Genomic DNA, 18,839 nt, shown 5'->3' with positions numbered 1-18,839 from the left:
AGCCAGTTTTGTGAAATCTGTCACTTACTGAAATTATTATGAAAAATTTGGAGCATTTTGTTTTTCAGAAAGCAGGCTTCCGCGCTGATACCTTAGCATAATAAACTCAATTAAACTGTTAACAGGAGTAAAACTGAAAGCGTTGCTGGGGATGCAGACTAAAATCACGGATTCAACTCTTGCCATCTCTCGTTCCTTTGGTGCGATTCCACAGCTTTCCTGCTGAACCGAGCACAAGCAGCTTTACGGGACCAATCCAACCGAAACAAACATCAGAACCTGACAACCCTTTACAACGACATACCACGTGAATTTTAAAACAAAAAACACTTGCTTTTTGAAAACCTCTCAGTGGGTCGCATTCAATTAGATGTTATTTTTCTTTTCTACATATGTTGAAACACGTGAAACGGATTAAAATTAAAAAACAAACAAAGCCTGATCAATCATTTTTACAGCATGATGAAACACAGCTACGCCTGGGGACATCTGTACTCTTGGGTTTTTTGGGTTCAAAATCATAACCTGCCCCTTAACCCTGTCCTATCAGGCCCTTAACCCTGCAGGGCAATTAACACGAGTGGGTCAGCGAGGCTCGGAACACGGATGCAGCACCGCGCCGGAGCCGGGCTTTGCTTAAGCAGGATTAGGCGTATAGGATGGCGGGACGGATGCCCCTTGACACTGCCCTCCGTGTCACCAGAGCCCGACCCCGCTGAGGTGACAGCGGACAATCCTGACCTCTGGCACCGGGCAGCGTCTCCGTGCACCTGCGGAGCCTGGGCCTGACTGGTAAATTCCGCAAATGCCCCGCAAATGCCCCGCGGGCCCTTGCTCCATAGCCTGGCGGGGCGGCTGCTGAGGCGGCACCCACAGCGCACCGGGAGACTGAGGTGAAAACCGCGCCCGACCTCCCCGCCGACACATGGGAGGCTTCCCCTCGAGGTCGCCAGCGAAACAGGAAACATAAATTATCCACCTGTGCACAGAATTCGGGAAAACATCTTCTGGCGACGTGCGGAGCGGCGGCTGGACGCGGGGCCTGCGCTGGGCCGCAGAGCCCTCCCGTGAGGGGCCCCGCGGCCCCCCAGGGCGGGCAGCGCAGCGCAGGGCCGGGCCGGGCCCGCCGGCCCCTCAGGCCCCCGCCGCCTCAGATGAAGTGGATCCAGGCGGTGCTGTCGGGGTCCTGCGGGGGGCCGCCGGCGGGCGGGAGGCGCTGCCGACCCCGCAGCCGGTAGTTCGCGCCTTCGTTGTTGTCCCAGTACTCGGCGCCGGCGACGCGGTAGCGGACGGCGAACTCCAGCGTGGCCTCGGCGGCGGCGGCGCCCAGGGGCAGGAGGAAGGCGAAGCGGTCGGTGAGGCCGTCCGCCGGGCCGGCCGGCTGGTAGGCGGCGGGAACCTCGGCGCAGCTGGCCCAGCGGTTGAGCGTGTAGCGCACCGACACGGCCTTCTCGTAGGCCAGGTTGAGGACGCGGACGGCGCCGCGCAGCCCCGCCGGCTCGGCCCGCACCCACTCCAGCCTCACCTTCTGCTGCCGCACCCGCTCCGCGAAGCCGGGGCTGGCGCCGGGCTGCGGCGGGAAGAGCGGTTCCAACAGCGGCGGCGGCGGCCCGAACAGCACCGGCTCCAGCTCGCCCAGCGCCGGCGGCTTCCTGGTCTTGAAGAAGTCGGCGGTGCGCGGCGGCGGCGGCGCGGGCAGCGGCACCTGCGGCAGATCGGCCTCGCAGAAGTGTCGGACGGAGGTGAGCTCCAGGCCGAGGGAGTCGGCGAACCGCACCGTCTTGCGGCGAGAGGGGCTCTGCTGCAGCGCCGGGCGCAGGCTGCGGTCGCCGGGGGTGGGCAGCGACTTGGCGCGGCGGCGCTGCGTGGGGCTGGGGGGTACGGCGGGCAGCGAGGGCTCCCGGCCGCGGGGCTTCTCGCCCGCCGCTTCCCGCACCACGGGCGGGGAAAGGGGCGGGGGGGTGGCGTCGCCGCCGCTGCTGCCGCCGCCGCCGTCGGGGCTGCAGCCCCCCTTGCACTGCTCGGCCAGGCTGCCATAGAGGCAAGCGCTGCAGCTGAAGTTGCGCGGCAGGTAGAGGCGTGGGGGCGGCGTGGGCACCGAGGTGTGCAGCGAGCCCGCCTTATCCATGGGGGTGCCGGTGCCTGGCGCGGGGCCCGCCGCCCCGCTGCCTCACCGGCGCTCTCCTCCTCTCGGGCGGCGGACGGAACGGGGGTCCCTTAGCGGCCGCTCGGCGGGCTCTGCCTCTCGCCCGCACCCGGGGGCGGCGGCGGGATCACCTCGGCCTTGTCCCCGTCGCGGCCGGCCCCGGCGGGTGCATGTGTCCGCGGCGCTGCGGACGTGCCGGGGTCGGGCGGCGAGGCACGGCCCGGCTCATCCTTCCTCCCCCATGGCTCCGCGCTCCCCGCCGCCGGCTCGGCCTCGCCACCTTCCTTAACGGCACCCCCGGGGCCCCTCTCCCGCCCGCTCCCCCCGCCCGCTTTCCCCGGTACCGCGGCTACGCCGTCCCCCTCTTCTTCTTCTTCTTCTTCCTCCTCCTCCTCCGCCGCCGCCTCCTCCTCGCTGCGTTCTGGGTCTTTCCTCGAGGATCTCATCCAAAAAGAGGAGGCGGGAGGGATTCCCCGGTGGAAGCATTAGGATTCATAGCGGCGCTCTCCCCCGTCCCATCCCCTGCAGAAATAGCTGCTAAAAGGAAGAAGCAAAGCCGGGCTCTGGCAGATTAAACGGGCCGATAAGAAACAGCTGGCTTGCAAGTTGGATCTGGCAGTGTACATTTAAAGGAAGAAATCCAGCTAATCTGCTGTAATGCGTTTACGGTACATCTGCTGAATAAAATACACCTGCCGCAGCCCCGCTGCAGATTCCCGTCGGTAGGAAAAGCAGCTCCAGCCTGAACGCGGAGGGCTCAGTATGAAACATAACCCGCCTTTGTTCTTCTCGGAAGAGTATTTGGTAATTGCCAAGCAATATTCAAATGAATTATAGTTTAATGAAAAGCAGACTCCAGTGCAGCCAGTTCAAGGAGCTAAAACACTATTTTAGCAAGCCGCTTCATTCCAGACTTTCTGTAATCTGGTGCTCATTTTTAATTAGTAAATTGCATTAAAAACAATGATCCTGCCATCCTGCCAGAGACTGAGCCTGAACTGTGTTGACATGTGATTCTGATTTAGCTTCTGAGCAGGAGGTTTTACGGCTTCATCATTTTATCTGCAGCACTTGGTCTTCCTTTGGAAGTCTAGGCAGTGGAAATGCGCCTGATGAGATTAAGAATGGGACAAGTAAACCCAATAAGAATCAAGAGTTAAAAAAAAAATGCGACCAAACAAGCCACCAGAACGTGGGGAAAAGCTCCCCACTGTCTCATATTAGAACTATCAGCTTTAATTCCTTTATTAATAAGTATGAAAATAATTCCTAGCTTATTGCCGCTGGGTTCCAAATCTTTTTAATGACAGATGGCTCATAAGTAGGGAATTAAAAAATATGCCCAGCAGTGTTAAATTTGACACCATTATGCTTCCCAGTGATTTGTCGTGTCATTGTCTTACATTCATGGGATGATCATAGGTTTTGAAAAATTAAACAGTAATAATGTAAAGGATTACATCTGAATTCATTAGCCCAGGATCTTAAAATTGTCTCACTTGTCCTTTAATGCACATTGTGGGGCAGATTCACTAGGCCTCTTTCCCATGCCTCCCTCCCAAAAATCAGTATTTCAGGAAAATAACATGAAGTCATGTTTGGTTTTCATCTACTCATTCTAATTTGGGGGAGAAAAAACAGACACACAGAATTGTTCTGAGGAATTAACAGTTGGTTTTGCTGATGATCATTAAAACCAGTAAACAGGAAGGACTTTTTTCTTTTACAATATGCAAAGCCTTTGCATTTTTAAACTATTGTGAAACTATCAGAACTAATAATATAAATCAGTTTAAACACATTCAGTCACTTTTGGATATGTCTTTGTGGTATACATGGAGAACATGACTTTGGAGTAATTCAGCTTCTGCTGTACTTTACACAATAGGGATGCCTTAGTAGGATTCGACTTCCCTTCTTCTGGTAATTTTAGTTGCCTAACTACTTCTTATCATAAACTTGTGTAATACTCTTGCTTTGTGGCTTTTTCAGGCCTCTTCTTTTCTCCCACAACCTTGGCAATGTTTCACAGAACAAGAAAAAAAAAAAACAACTAACTCCTTTCTTCACTGGTGATTGTAGGCAATGTAGCTCATAAGAAAGAAAAAAAAAAAAACAGAAGAACCCAATAAGGTTTGGACTAGCCAGGTCAAGGCAACATGAGATGCAGATGAACACCCATAGAAACTAACTGATGTGATGAGAACACAGTTCAGAAATTTCAGTTGAGTTCAGCTCTGGTCATCATCAGATAAAACCTGATGGTTCTTTAGCCTTGCAAGAGAATGAGAATACTGCACGGGCACGTGGATAGTGGAGAAAAGGGTAGAAAGAGACCTGATAATAAATGCATGCCTACTGTAAATCATTTCACAGGTGATCCTTGTGGAGTAGAGTGGAAGAAAGCCGTTTACAGGCTTTTAAAAAATCAGAATTAAATGGTACTTAAATCATCAAAACATCAACTCACTAGCTAATCCTGAAGGTGCTCACGTTTTCACCCGCTATTTCCCCCAGACACCTCAAGTTCTGGCACACATGGGGACACCTCAGCCTTGTCTCTGTTAAGCACTGTCACCAGCATCCACAACAAAGGTATTTCTCACTTTTTTTCCTCCTGAACATTCCCAACACGTCTTCCTGAATCTACCATGGGAAGTATGCTGCTGCTTTCTTTTTACTCTCTTGCTCACTTGCCAAGGGTGAAGCTGTGGGAACTCTTACCCACGTCTTTCACTTTTGAGGGTGTTCTTATTACTAGGCTGGTCTTCCTTGTCTGATGAATTTAAGGGAGACACAATAAATGAAAGTTTTGAACCCTGAAATGTAACAAGCGTACACACAGACATTCCCTCAAATACCCTGCAGCCCTGTGCATCCTCCTGTGATGTGGAAACTGTGGTAAGAGTTCAAAATGGGAAGCGTCAGACCTCATTTGTAAAAGGAAGTTCTTTTGGTTTTGCCTACTGTAAATATTTGTACACAGCAAATGCTTAAATCCGTAGAAGCCGGCAAGCACTACCACAAATACAGAAAGTATGGCTTAATATATGCAGTGGTAGGCATCCATACACCACCCCCTCTCTATCTTAAATTAGTTCACGGAATTTTGAGCATGTAAATTTAAAAGTCTAATCTGTCTGTTCGTTTATAGTGCTATATTACGGCCATTATCCAAAGCTCTTTTCTAAATAATACTGTCAATAATAAAGCTGATAAAGAAATCATTAGTGCTGACCTAGCTAACCCCTTTAAAGAAATACCTATTATCTTTTCACTGGAAAATAGTATTTTTATGACAAGATAATTTTGAAGGTGCCAGCAGGAATAGAGCAGTCATGATGCAAATTCTAGAGCTATACAGTGTTGCTGTATTATAGGGTAAGAAGAGCAGAAGGTCTTACATTACAATTGGCACCGACTGACTTAGGAAATGGCACTCGGGCATTATTTTAATTCCTACAGATTCCTCTCCCTTTGCAGATTTAAATAGCACGCTCATAGGATAAAAGTTTGGCCTAATAACATTGTCCTAATAACTTTTGTCAACCCATCTCTGCATCTTTCAGCTGACATCAAAAATTTTAAAGACAGCCTCTCGCTCTGCCGAGGTAGCGCTGAGTGACCCTGACACTTCTGCTATGCCAAGCCGCATTCAAAATCCGTCTGACGCCTGAGAATTTCCAACATACCAAACAGAGACGTTTGGTCCCCTCTTTTGTTAAATCATTCTCAAAGAAAAAGGCAAAACCGGTGCAGGCAATGAACTGGGAGCTTTCTTCTGCTGCATTTATCAATTGTCTTGACTCCAGGTAATCTAGGAGAAAGCAGATGCCGGCGCTGGGGAGCATTAGTCAGAACTACAATGGAACCGTTAATAGGGAGGAGTGTCTGAGTGCCGGGGCTTATCCAAAGTGGCCACTGTCACATGTCCACTTTAACTTTCTAGAACGGGTTTATTTTTAGTCATGAGAATTGTAGGAAGATAAAATGGATGTAAAGGCGAAGTGCATTACGATTACATCAGCTTTCGAGATGAAGTTGTGACTCAGAGTGTGAATTGGAAAGGTCAGCTTCTACTTGCATTTGTATCTGTGCAGCTCTTCTGAAGCTGATGAACTGTGTAGGTGTTACATTAGAATATCAGCCCAGAGTTTAATAATCACATATGACTACGTGAATCTGACAATAGTATATACTCTGACAGTTTGTAAGCCTTGCATGATGCACTTGTTCTCCATGCTTAGACTTTAAAAGTACCTTCCCACACCGTTTCACATTCATGATTAACTCAGACTTTATTTATTTCCCCAAGAAAATATCTTAGTCACATCTCAAAGAAGTGCCAGTTCAGAATTAGGTAATATGCCTGAGGGGTGTGTGTGTATATATATATATGAAATGAAGTATTCTGCTAAAGAACAATGGTATCGATCTTCTGTGCCAAATATTATCTTCACCTAACCAGGATATGCGGGCTTGATCTATTAAGATGCAACTTGCGTCATTCACAGAGTTGTATCAAGGACATTTGATGTCAAATAAAGATCAGTGAATAATTTCCAAAGGGCTGCACCATCTGTGACACTGGGAAAGGTTGCTTTGTGGTTGGCTTTTGGTTTGTTTTGTTTGTTTGTTTTTTTGGGGGGTTGGTGTTTGTCTTTTTCTTTTTAATATCAGGATCCAAATGAAGATACAATATTAACAAGAAAATAGAATTGTAAGAGTTTACCTCAGTTCATGACCTTGTGAATCTGCCTTACTGTATGATGAAGCTCACACACAATTTTATTAGTTAAGCATTAACCACCTCTGTTGACTTTAAGTGATTGGCTTAAGACTTCTGGAGAGAGCGTAAGCTAAAAAAAGCCCCAATTAAGACTACAGTGGAAAATAAAAAAAAAAAACCCACCCCAAACGGATATACCTGATTTTGTGGAGAAGATGATAAAGAGCATTTAAAGTGTTTTTCTCATAGAAATAGTTCTGCTGTTTTTAAAAGGATCAAATGCTTTTAACAAGGATTAAGTAACAGCTAGCAGGACAGGAACTCTTTCAGTCCTAGAACTTTTAACATAAATTTTCATGCAGATATCTGAATAAATGCACTTCAGAATGTCCTCAGATCGCATCTTCTGGTAAGAGTCCTTGTGACTTAGTCTTCATGCTGTGTTACAAAATAACAGGACCTTCTACCACCGCAAATGGTCTCAGTAGTGCTAGTTAATAATTTTAGACATAAAAATATGCTCATTGTATGCTTAATTTTTATATTTTTTCATATTTAAAGATCTATTGGTCAGGCAGCGATTCATTGTAAGAGATTATTTAGATTCTTTATATTGTAAGAACAGTTTGTCTCCTCATTTTTTTATTTGTTCTTTTCTTCACCTTTCTCACCATTTTTCTTTCCTTTTCTCCCATTTGGTCATTTCACATCCATTTTTCTCGTATGCACTACTGTCTTCATACTCGTGTTTTTAAAACCTCTTTAAAACCTCATTTCTTCCACTTGCCCTTCTTGGCTGACTGTTCCCAGATGCCCGCCTGTCATTAGGCTTCAGAGTCAGCTTTTGGATACGAAGATTCTTCCATATCCATGCAAATCCCAGGATCCACGGTATAACTTGAGGTCAGGAGGGACCTCAGGAGCTCCCTCACAGCGTCCCACTGCCTGGGCAGCTCTCCTGAGGCCAATACGGCGTTTCCCCCTCATGAAGAGGTCTCATGGAGAAGCCCCACCATTTCCCCACAGGAACGTTTCCCTATTATCAGGTGCAAGGCTGGGGTAAAAATGCTCCATTTGTCTGCTTCCAGCTGCAAAAACGAGCCAAGAAATGCAAGGCAAATGAAACTTCCAACAATTGCCAGTTTTGCTTAGACGTGTTGCCATCTCTTGTCAACAGCATAGCTCGAGAAGCCAAGACCACAGGGAATCAATCAAAATCAGAAGGCGAGTTAACCACAGATGCCGTAGCTGATACAGCTTCAGAAAAGGGAGAGATTTCAACCCATTCTAGTAAGTCTAACTGTTGTCCTACAACATATGGCATTAATATGGAAATATGTAACAAGTTAGACTGTTCAAAATTCCAAGGTGAAATGAAGAACCTGACAATTAAAAAAAAAAGAACATTGTATGTGGAACCTGGAAGATTTTAAAAATCCAGAAGCTGTAAGGCATGAAGAGATTAATGTGCTTGATCCAAATGGCTCTGAATCTTTGGCTTCAAGCACTTGCACCTGTGAAAGATGCCACTCCCAAGGATACTTCATTCTTGGAAGAATACAAAAGCCATTATCTCTCAGAAGATGCTCAATGGTGCTTCAGCTAGTTGTGATGCTAGAGCAACAGAGCAGCAGGGTGAAAAAGGAGCTGACATCATGAATGAAGTGAAGTGAGTAGACAAAAAATAGAAATTAATGAATTGCCATTTATCTCAAACCAAAGGTCTCACTCCTGCAAGAAGGTCCCGAGCACTTAGACTGGCACTGTGCTCATACATCAGGCAAAGGTATTGCAACTGTTTCTAATCTTATTGCTTTAAAAAAAAAACAGTTGTCATGCCTGTGTGAAGATTCCACACACGAACCAAAACCAATATACAAAACATGATGACATCCAGGGCTCTTTAACCAATAATGTCAGGAAGAGGTAGGTTGAGGTCAAGGAAGGAAATGAATAAAAAAATGCAGGAGGTTCCAGTGCTTTCTGGAGTACCTCCCTTAACAGTCAGCCGCATTCCAGGAGCTGCACTGCCGTCTAGACTGACCTAACATTTCTATATTGTAATTTCATGGGTTTTTTAAAGCTTGTTAGACTATGAGAAAAAAATAAAATTTCCTTGTGAGGAATGTGGATATCTGTAGTTTTTGTAGATACTATTAATAGCATTATAAGCTGATGAACACCAATTACTTTCAGGTAGGTTTAGTTTCTTCCTGACCACAAGATAGATTCATTAGAGCCTTAAATAGCTTATTCTGAGGATGAAGGGCAACCTCTTCATTTAGACTCACTCTAAACGACTGCAGTAGCCTAGCACAGTAATTAGGTATTTGATGATGCTGAGCATTGAAGCAATGTGTAACTTCAGGAACATTCTAAATTCCATGCCTACTCCACAAGGCGCTTAATAATATTCTTAACTCGAACAGTGCTAAATCCTATTGAATTTCACAGCCAAACATTTGAATACACTTCTTGCTAATCTGGCACCTAAAAGAAATGGAAATGGCCTGGAAAGCAGACAGTGGTGGACTGACAGTTATTTACAATTATTTTTTCTTACTTATTGTAAGTAGGTTCATTTTTTAATCCTGTTAATGTGTTCTTTGCTTCTTTCTGTGTCATATGTATTCTGTGCATTCTGATACTTACTTGTTTAATCTCATACTAAGTGAGGGACTTTCAGATCAAGTTTTGTTTAACACAAAAGGAAGTAAAATAGCAGTCTTTCCATAGATACATAGGTAACTGCAACTTAATTCAGTATTCAGGACAGAGATTCATTGCAACATACCCTCCCCCTCTTTTGATGCTTTGATAAACGTTTGGAATAGGGAAAGATAATGCTAGTGCAAGGCTCCCAATAGCATATGGTTTCCACTTTAAAACAGATGGAGGAATTCAATGTCTTTTTAGATTTATTTCTTTACTAATAAACATGTGCATAAATGTAGTTTTCCGGCATCAGTTTGTTAATTGTGTTCATCTTCAGGTATCTCAACATTAGAGCTAAAGAATAATCACCTTCTAGAGGTATAGTTTAGGTAAAATAGGTGATATGTATTCAACGTATCCAAATAATTATGTGTTTATTCCTTTAAAAAAATGGAAGGATGACATGGCTTCATCTCTTCAGGAATACTCACGTGAAACGCCCTCTGGAGAAGAAAGCAGGAGCTGAGCACTAGTGTTCAATAACAGCTTCAGGCAGTGTGCTTTGTCTCCTAATACAAATTTTCCCGGGAATTGCTTGGGGAAATCTGAAAATCTTTTAGAACACTGATTTGCATAGAAAGTACGTAATGATTCCTTAAGAAGCATATCTTTAAGCAGAGTGGCATATTAGGTTGAGGTGCAGAGTATGGGAGTTGTCGCACTGGGGGTTAGAACAGGGCCACCATTTTTCTGGCAGCAAATTTGATTTTTTCAAGCGACGGTACCTCTGTGTTGGAGAGACGAGTGCCACCTACTGAACGGCCAACAAAATAAGCACCTGCACCAGCAACGGCACAAGGCAGGATCACTGTCTTCTGCATTCCCTCACTCTTCCCAAAGAACACAAGCTGAACATTTCAATCTGAAAGGGCAATAATTTTTTTTGTGCCTGTTTGGTATTTTGTTGCAAGTCAAGAGGGCAAGTTAGAAAGAACCTATTAAGTTATAAAGATCTATTTAAAAAGAGGTCATTATAGTTGATACTGTGATCTGTATGCATTTTTCATCTCTTTCAATATTCTGGATATCTGAAAAGCTCAGACAATGACTACCTGGAGTCAAGCTCTGTCTTGGCGGTTAGTTTCCAGGAAACACATTTTTTTTGGTTGTAGTAACTTGTCCTAACTGCTATTCAGTTGTGGTGCCACAGTTACACAAAGTGCAGCATCATTTCGACAGAACAGAGACACCCTCTAACATACCCTTTTCTTCCCTTCTTTGTACCCTTCCCCCTATGGTAACAAATTTTCTAATCCTGTTTTTCATATTTAGACATAAAATGCAAGCTCTACAAAAGAAGCATCTTTCACAAATAGCCCCAGGGTAAATAAATCCATATATACTTGTTTCAGTCCTGTTTTCCGCTAAATAGAAAAATCAAACATATACGAATCTGTGAAGCTAGTGACATTTTCCATAGTCTAGAAGGAGAGAAGATAGTCTGTCCCATGCAGACAACTGGAAATACTGCTGCTTCAGTGAGACAATTGAAAAATTAACTGCATTACCAATTAACGGTAAGTAAAACCTACTTGTTTGTTATAGTAGTTGCAGCCATTGCAGACTGGTAGTAAATTCTTTAGGACTACAGAAAAAATGTTTAAAGTTGCAGGGAAAACCTATAAACTTTGTTTCCACGCTTTGCAGTGTTTCATGCCAGATAAAATTTTTGCTGAGGTTTCTGAAACTGTCAAATCAGAAAGATTAGACAGAGGCCTTACTACAACCTGACATAAGACAATATTTCTAAGAATCACACTTGCAGATTATTGCTACAAGACTTGTAGCAGATGACCAGAAAAGCTAACTAAAGGCCTAGAATACAAAGAAACAGAAACACAACACTTAAACCATCGTAAGGTTAATCAAGTTATTTGCCCTTGAATACACTGGGTTCTTCTACCACAGGAAACAGCAGCTTCTTGTTTACGTGTAAATGCTCTCAAATAAAGCCATTCCCGTTCAAGGAACGGAAATTAAAAACTTAAGGGCTAGATCAGCTAAAAGTGCTTCCTGCATTCAAGGTGCCAAAACAAAACAAGTGAAAAGGGAACTGGTGACAACAATGTGAAAATACAAAGATGGAACACCTGAAAGTTTAATCAACATTTTTTCCCCTTTTGTTTTAAGTTCAAACTTCCAAAGGACTGATTGCAGAGGACTCGCTGTCAAATCCCGGAGCCAGAAAATCTGCCTCTGTCTTTAATTCCATTGTTTTGACAGAAAACAATCAGCTTGCCAGCATGCAATTTCTTTAAGCGAAGGAAATTCAGGAACTGAACACAAACTGGTCAGGGATGCTTTCACTGCCAGCAGAAGAAGTAAGCGCATTCTCAGCAACAGCAAACAAGAAAGTAGTTAAAAAATACATGAGGCTTCCCTTCTAAAGAGCCATTATCCTCTTCTCAATCTGTTCTCAGTCAAGAGTTGAAGTTTGTCCTGCCTTTTAGACTGCCTACCATTTGTGAAAGTTTCATGAGGATCATAAAAGATTTGTCTGTTGAGGTATCTGACTTTTGTCCATGGGCCAAATCTGTTCAGGATAATGAAAAGCCCGAAAAACCTCAGCCTAAACTAAGCAGAATCATCCCTACTATAGGAATAGGGCTACTACTGCTGAAAGGATAGTCAGCATCTTACACGTTCGACTCTTTCATAATTTTAAATGCTCTGAAGAGGGACTTAGTTTCTAGGTAGTTATAACATACTCCCCTCTGGAAATACCTCCCATATTTTGGTACCACTAGGGCTGAACGCTGCCTTGTGTAAATACCTACCTCAGAGTATGATGGGACAGAAAACAGCAGCTCGCTACATGGCAGAGAACACTTCATTTGTGGGTAACAGTACACAGGAACTTCCAGTCAAGGAGCATCTGCTCGTTCACTTACTCTGAATTATATATACAGGATACACAGGTAACAGCAGACATTGGCATTTGATATCCTCCAACTAACACAAAATGGTGGGATTGTTACTAAGCATGGGGAACTGTACAGAAAGAAAAGACACAAAGTATGACCCACACTCCAAATCAACCTACTCTTTTTTTTTTTTTAAATACTCATAGTGGCAAAAATTACTTTCTCAGTTATATAAAATATATTGCAAAATAGTATTAGCTGTTAGAGAGAACTGTAATTTTCTAGTAGGATACTCTGAAAACTAATCATCATAATGCAGCTGAATTTCTACTTGATGTTACTTATGACTCCAGAAATGTTGAAAATCACGGAGGGGTGGACGGAAAGGTAGAGGAAGAATGCAAAGTAATCCTTCTGTGATGAGAGTCTGCTGTAGAAAAAAGGCATTTGCCAGTGAGCTGAAACCATAGAGGTATTCCATTCTGCATACAAGGTAATTAAAGATTGAGCGTTGCACATAGCACTGAGAGGTCTGAGATGCAGCACGACTAGTGCAGCCAGCCTGGATGCTGCTGCTCAGAAGAATCCAGCCCTGCCTGTACGAATCCGATTCCGCAGGGAAGTCTACCCGTAGGTTCACTTCCAGCAGAGACCCTCCCAAATGGATTTGTTTCAGGTTTATGAAATGTAGCATTTTGACATTCTGATTACATTTGTGTTGTGAGTTTAAACTTCCTCAGATTCACCGAGAAGCAGGACAACACAGAAAGACTTCTGCAGCCTCTGAAGATCAAGGACCGACATTGTAAGATAGTTTTAATTTACAAAATCTCTACCAAGTCAAAAGGTAGCTAGCTTTCAGAAGGCAAGATGTTACGGAGCAGTGGATGGTACTCGCCAATAGGCACTGAATCCCCCACCTATGCCTCTGCAGGCAGGAGATCGCAGCCATTAAAACAGAAGGCAAAAATTGTCTGAAGTTAACTTTATTCCAAAATATGTATAATTTACAGGATGAAGTGCTTCATTTACAAACAAAACATTTCAATACTTGTGAATAACTTACTAGTAGTTTTGTGTAACACTTCAGTTTCCAACGGAGGGAAATATGAAACAGTATTTTGGCACAATTTTTTCTCTGCATGCATTTATACATAAAAGTTTCACAATTACTAGGACAACATTACTTCTTTGGGATTGTCACTTGTAAAATAGACCTAAGAAATGAATGCTTGCTTTTGTCTGCTCATTGCAAGCTTACTGGCTTAAATAGCAAGAATTCAACACGGACATCCTTTGAAAACTAAATTGTCACCTAAAACTAAATCTCATCAGTGATGAGGAAGAAAAATATTTTAAGGACATTGCTCAGCCTTATTGAGATTAACTCACACATTCTTTGGGAAAGACTCACCCATGAGGTTTATTACTCATCCATTCCAAAGTTTTAATTAGATCATGATCAGGTGTTGAATTCTATAAGCTGAAAAATATGGCTATTTTTCATATCTAGCTTTATCATAGATGCACTTGCAAATATCTGTAGACAGAAGTACTGTCAATCTAGCTCTGCATGCGAGTGCTTGGAGCATGCATGTAAAGCACGAGCTGTTGTGAAATGGAGGTTGTACAGTTTACATCATCACAAGTCATCTATTCTATTCTGTTGCTAGTTACATTAAAGATACTGCTGTAAAGCCAGGATATGAAAAAGAATCAGAAGTAAAGGACTTCTGTTATTTAACTCAGCAGTTCCTTCAGGAGTTTCCCCTGTTTCAGGCTGTCCGATTGCATTTTCAGTGAAGTGGAAGAGTCACGCGCACGAATACAAACATACCCTCAACCCGACTGCAAGGCAATGCAGAGTTGAATGCTGTAGTCCCTCGATTCTGTTCATTGCATAGCAATGGCATTTTAAACAACAAAATTCACTCATGCTCTAAGCAGCAAATCCTTCGAGCACACGTTTAAATTCACATCAACTGTTAAAAAAAAAAAAAAAAAAAACAAACCAAAAAACCCCAAAAGAAACAGAAGATGCATGTTTGGACCATGCATTGAAGCTTCCTACCATTGACCAACCCTGTTGTCATAGTGTTCATATAAAGTTATTAACGGAAGTCTGTTTACAATAGGACTGTTCAATTCGGAACACAAGCATAGCAGCACCTTAAACCAAACATGAATGAAAAAACTTGCAAGGCCCAGAACGTTAACAGCATTCTGGTGTGAATGTATTTGGAACAATAAATTGTACATTAACATCACGTTTAAAAAACCCAGCACATCAGAAATGGATTAAAGGAAGCTGTACAGCCCTAATGATAAAGGCGGGTACACTTGGTTCACCTCTGAGCCGTCACTTCAGTAACATGTTCTTTTGCAAACTGAGCACCCTATGTTGATTCAGTATGTGTTGTATTAGTCCTATTGACTTATATTTGAAAGGCTACTAAATAACCCTAACACCCTAATCCCTAAACCCTAACACCCCATCCTGCCCAGACTCACAGAAAAATCAGTTCAGATCTGACTAAGCACATGAGCATGTGCTGCTGGCAGAATGAGGATTTAAAACAGTGGAAGGCAGTCATCTTTTACACAATCAAGGTACAGATGACTAACGTGGAAATGCAGCCTTTTGTTTTCAACAGAAGCAATGACTGTGTGCACGCCTTGGAATGACAATTTGTACAGTGTTAGTTACATACATTAAGTTACAGCCGCTGATTGAATTGTTCAACACTAGATGAGGTCTCACACGGCTTGTTTTACAGCTGTGCAATTTACAGCTGCAAGTATATTTTTTCTTTAAGATTTCATATCCTTTGGGAAGGGAATTTTTTTTGACACAAGCAGCTTTGCATAGCTAAGAATACATACTGTGAGCGAACTCTGACTTTAAACTACCAATTTCTCTATGCTGACCTGAAGAGTTGGGGGAGGATTCCCTCCCTACCCAAAGCAGAAAGAAGTATTTACAAGCATATTAGTGGAAACAGATACAAATAAAGCCAAAAGAAACATACATCCACTGTCATACAAGCTGTTAACACGGTGACAAACAAACATGGAAGGCAACAAGGCAGATCTCTCATTTTTCAGCTGGTTTGTGCTTATGTTCTCATAGAACACGTGTCCCAAATTTGCTGCGTTCCATTTGCTTGATTTTCTACATACCAGAAGAAAAAGCTCAAGTGAAACTACAAAACTGCTAATAGAGTTTTAGAGTAGCATTACACTGGCACGCAGATCAAGATCCAGCAATTGCAGCGTAACAGAATTAAGCAGGAAATGCAAAGAGTAAGCACAAGTAACATTAGTATCACTTCCAGATAAAAATTTGTGCTAAGAGGCTATGGGGAATCTGATGTTACGTTTTGTACAGCAGTTCAAATGGCAGTAGAGGGTACAAAAGAGAATAAGCAAAGTAATGAGTCACTGCTGACCAATACTTACAATAGAGACACTGCCTTGAAAATCAGAGACAAACTGCAGAAAAAGGGAGATAAGTATCATTTTAGTACTACCAAGAAATAGTTCCGATTGAAGTTTATTTTTAAAACAACAGCCGAAATAGAATATTAGCCATTTTAAAGAACTTGTTCAATTTGAAGAATTACTAGTATTGCGCATCAGTGTTTCAGATCAGGTGTCATTAGGTTTACTGTGGGATTCAGGAAACTATGAAGTCTGGTTGCAGTCTTCACATTTTCACAAAAATACTTAATATATCCAAACTGAGTGCCACAGGCCAGCAACACAGGATCCAAACCGGTTTCTGGCTTTTATGAATAATTTATGGAGAACCAAATTTGCGAGGAAATAAGTTAATTTTGGTCAGAATGAGCCACCTCCCTAAGACAATGCAGATGCATTTAATGATTTCTTAATACTGTACTTTCAATAAATAATTTCATGTTGTAGTACTGTGTTCCTAATTAAAGTTCAAACTATTTTAAACCTGTAGGATGAGGGAAGGCAATGGTATTTGCATGTTCTAATAAAACACACAAAGCTCATAAATACTTTTAATTACAAAGTACAACAAATGAGTAACGATTACATTGCAAGATTGCGTCCACACAAAGCTTTGTTTTTCTGATAGTCACTGATGTTAAGAGCTTTGGCTTACAGCATAAGAACACGGCAATTCTCATTCTGATTTGTAAATGAGTTTCCAAGTCCTTGAAATGCTAGCTGGTCTCTCAGATGCTACAATTCAAAGCCTTCTGTAATTTTGTTCCTCAACACCTAAGATTCCTTCTCTTGCAGAAAAAAGACCAACTTTCTAAATTCAGAGGTAATGAGTAGTTTCTCACTTCTGCTTTCTACAGCTGTGGAAAATGCAGTTTTCCCAAACAATCAAAGTCCTTTAAAGTAGCACTCTAGGAACCAGATCTGTAGTAACTGCTTCTCTTTCATGTGTCAATACAGACAACTTGCACGTGGAAAACACAGAAGCCTATGTATGAAGAAATGTTCTCTGGTATTCCAGCCAGGGGAAAGAAAGGAAAAGGAAAAAGACTTCAAAGCCTGAAGATGCAACACTACTACAAAAATACTACAACAGAATAAATTAACCTGATTTTGTCATTTACCTTATTTCTCAATGACAAATAGGTAGGTAAATATGATTCAGTCATATCTTCAGAAGAAACAGAACGACAAGCAATGCCTGCCTTTTTGAAATATATCCCACTTTCGAGATCAGAACTCTGTGAACATTGTGACACCTGGGGGGGGGCTTTCCCCAAAGCAAAATTATTGTACTCCTGAGGGAAACTGCAATTCCTTTCTGCAGTTTCTTCAACCAAAGACTGGAAGTGTCTGAACTTGCACCTAGAAAAGCTGAAAAATTGAACGGGCAACACAGCTGTGTTTTCAGAAGTTTTCCAGGAGGAAAATACGAGTTTCAGGGTAAATCTAAGGAGATTATCTCCAGTAAAAGTAGAGATGTTTACCATATTAGCGCATTAACTATGACAACTTAAAGAGTGGTAGGAAGAGACAAAAAAAAAAGGTATTGCTCATTTTCAACAAAATAAGCCGGCTGCAATGGATGAGTAACTTAACTCCCACATCTCTTGAGTTGAGGATATGAAGCAAAAAGCATAGTGAGTCTTCAAAAACTAAGGCTTGGAAATACATTTACTGATGGGCTGCCTACGAAATACGCAGCCAATACCTCTCCTCTCACAATGGAGGAGTAAAGTCTGGTACAGGCCCAGGAACTTGACACGAAGAGGCTTCTCTTTTCATTTAAGGTAACAGAAACTAATCCCTGTCCAGGACAAAACCGGAGGCCTACATTTTGCAGGTATTATAGTAAGAGATAAAAATTAGTTAAGGCCAAATTCGAACATACATTCACAACTGGCTTAATGTTTTTTTTTTTCATGCAAGTAAAAAATACTGCAAACAATGGTATGAGGGGCACAATGAACATAAAAAATTCCAAGAAGTCACGCATTTCTTCTCTGAAAAATCAGTTTGTTTGAGTTTGACTATACTCAGAAAAACTCTCTAGAAGCTGCGGGAACTGAGGGCTGCAGATCAATGTGCAAAAGCGAGATACAGCTGTACTGAAAGGGTTTCTGTGAGCTGGTGTCCCAGCTCTGTTGTAGCTTTGTGTTCCAATTGTTTTTGGAAGCTGGAAGTCCAGGTGAGTGAGTATTTTAGGGAATTTCATTTCCCATTTCTAAAGATTTCTGTTAAGGTAACAGAGGTATAAACTACTGTAACATTTCTCAACTTATATCTTAATAAAGCCAGGAGAATTTCAGCAAAAACAAATTATTCCAGTCTTTGAGGCACACACATTGTAACATTTGCATCTTACAGACATAAATAATTTAAGCAAATTTCCCCCGAAGACTCTAAAGATGTTAGTCCCATTTACTACACCAGCTAAAAGGACGACATACTAATTTTTCCTATAATTACGTATTCCAAGTTCTTTTCCTACCCTTCAAAGGACATCAGTGCCACTCAGGGGAAAAAAAAAAAACAAAGCCCACCCTACATATTTTTAATAATAAATATATTCAACAATCCAGGAGTCTATGTGTGTCTAGTGTGTTGGACAGGTATTTGGAAAATACCAACTTGCATGAGAAAGAGCCGTGAAGGCATAAAGTAAAAGAAGACAATACAGCTTATAAAGTTCATGCCGGATTTAAAATACAAGCTACTAAAAAAAGTAAACAGAAGTAGCTTACACTAATAGAATCCTCCCCCGTAAGTTCAGGGAAGCATCTGAATTGGACAGGTCAGGGTTTTGGTCCAGCGCATTGGAACCCTATATGTAAGCCAGGGATATACTATGTGTGTGTGTATATATATAGAACTACTTTAAAAGTTCTTCTGTTTAAATGAAAGCAGT

At 42.5% G+C, this 18,839-nt stretch overlaps 1 protein-coding gene across 1 annotated transcript; it reads right to left on the bottom strand.

The window, feature by feature from the left end:
* Positions 1 to 1,150: 1,150 nt before the first annotated feature.
* LOC309676639 (protein phosphatase 1 regulatory subunit 3E-like) lies at positions 1,151 to 2,218 on the bottom strand (the record flags this gene model as incomplete). The annotated part of the gene is made up of 1 exon (XM_082489242.1): positions 1,151 to 2,218. Exon 1 carries the CDS (start codon positions 2,126 to 2,128, stop codon positions 1,151 to 1,153), a length of 978 nt encoding a protein of 325 aa, XP_082345368.1. The 5' UTR covers positions 2,129 to 2,218.
* Between the last annotated feature and the right edge of the window lie 16,621 nt (positions 2,219 to 18,839).

This window comes from Vanellus vanellus, assembly GCF_965231255.1.
Source record: "Vanellus vanellus genome assembly, chromosome: 12".
NCBI classification, from domain to species: domain Eukaryota; kingdom Metazoa; phylum Chordata; class Aves; order Charadriiformes; family Charadriidae; genus Vanellus; species Vanellus vanellus.
Note: the sequence above shows the minus strand (reverse complement) of the source record. Positions and strands in the feature narration are given on the sequence as shown.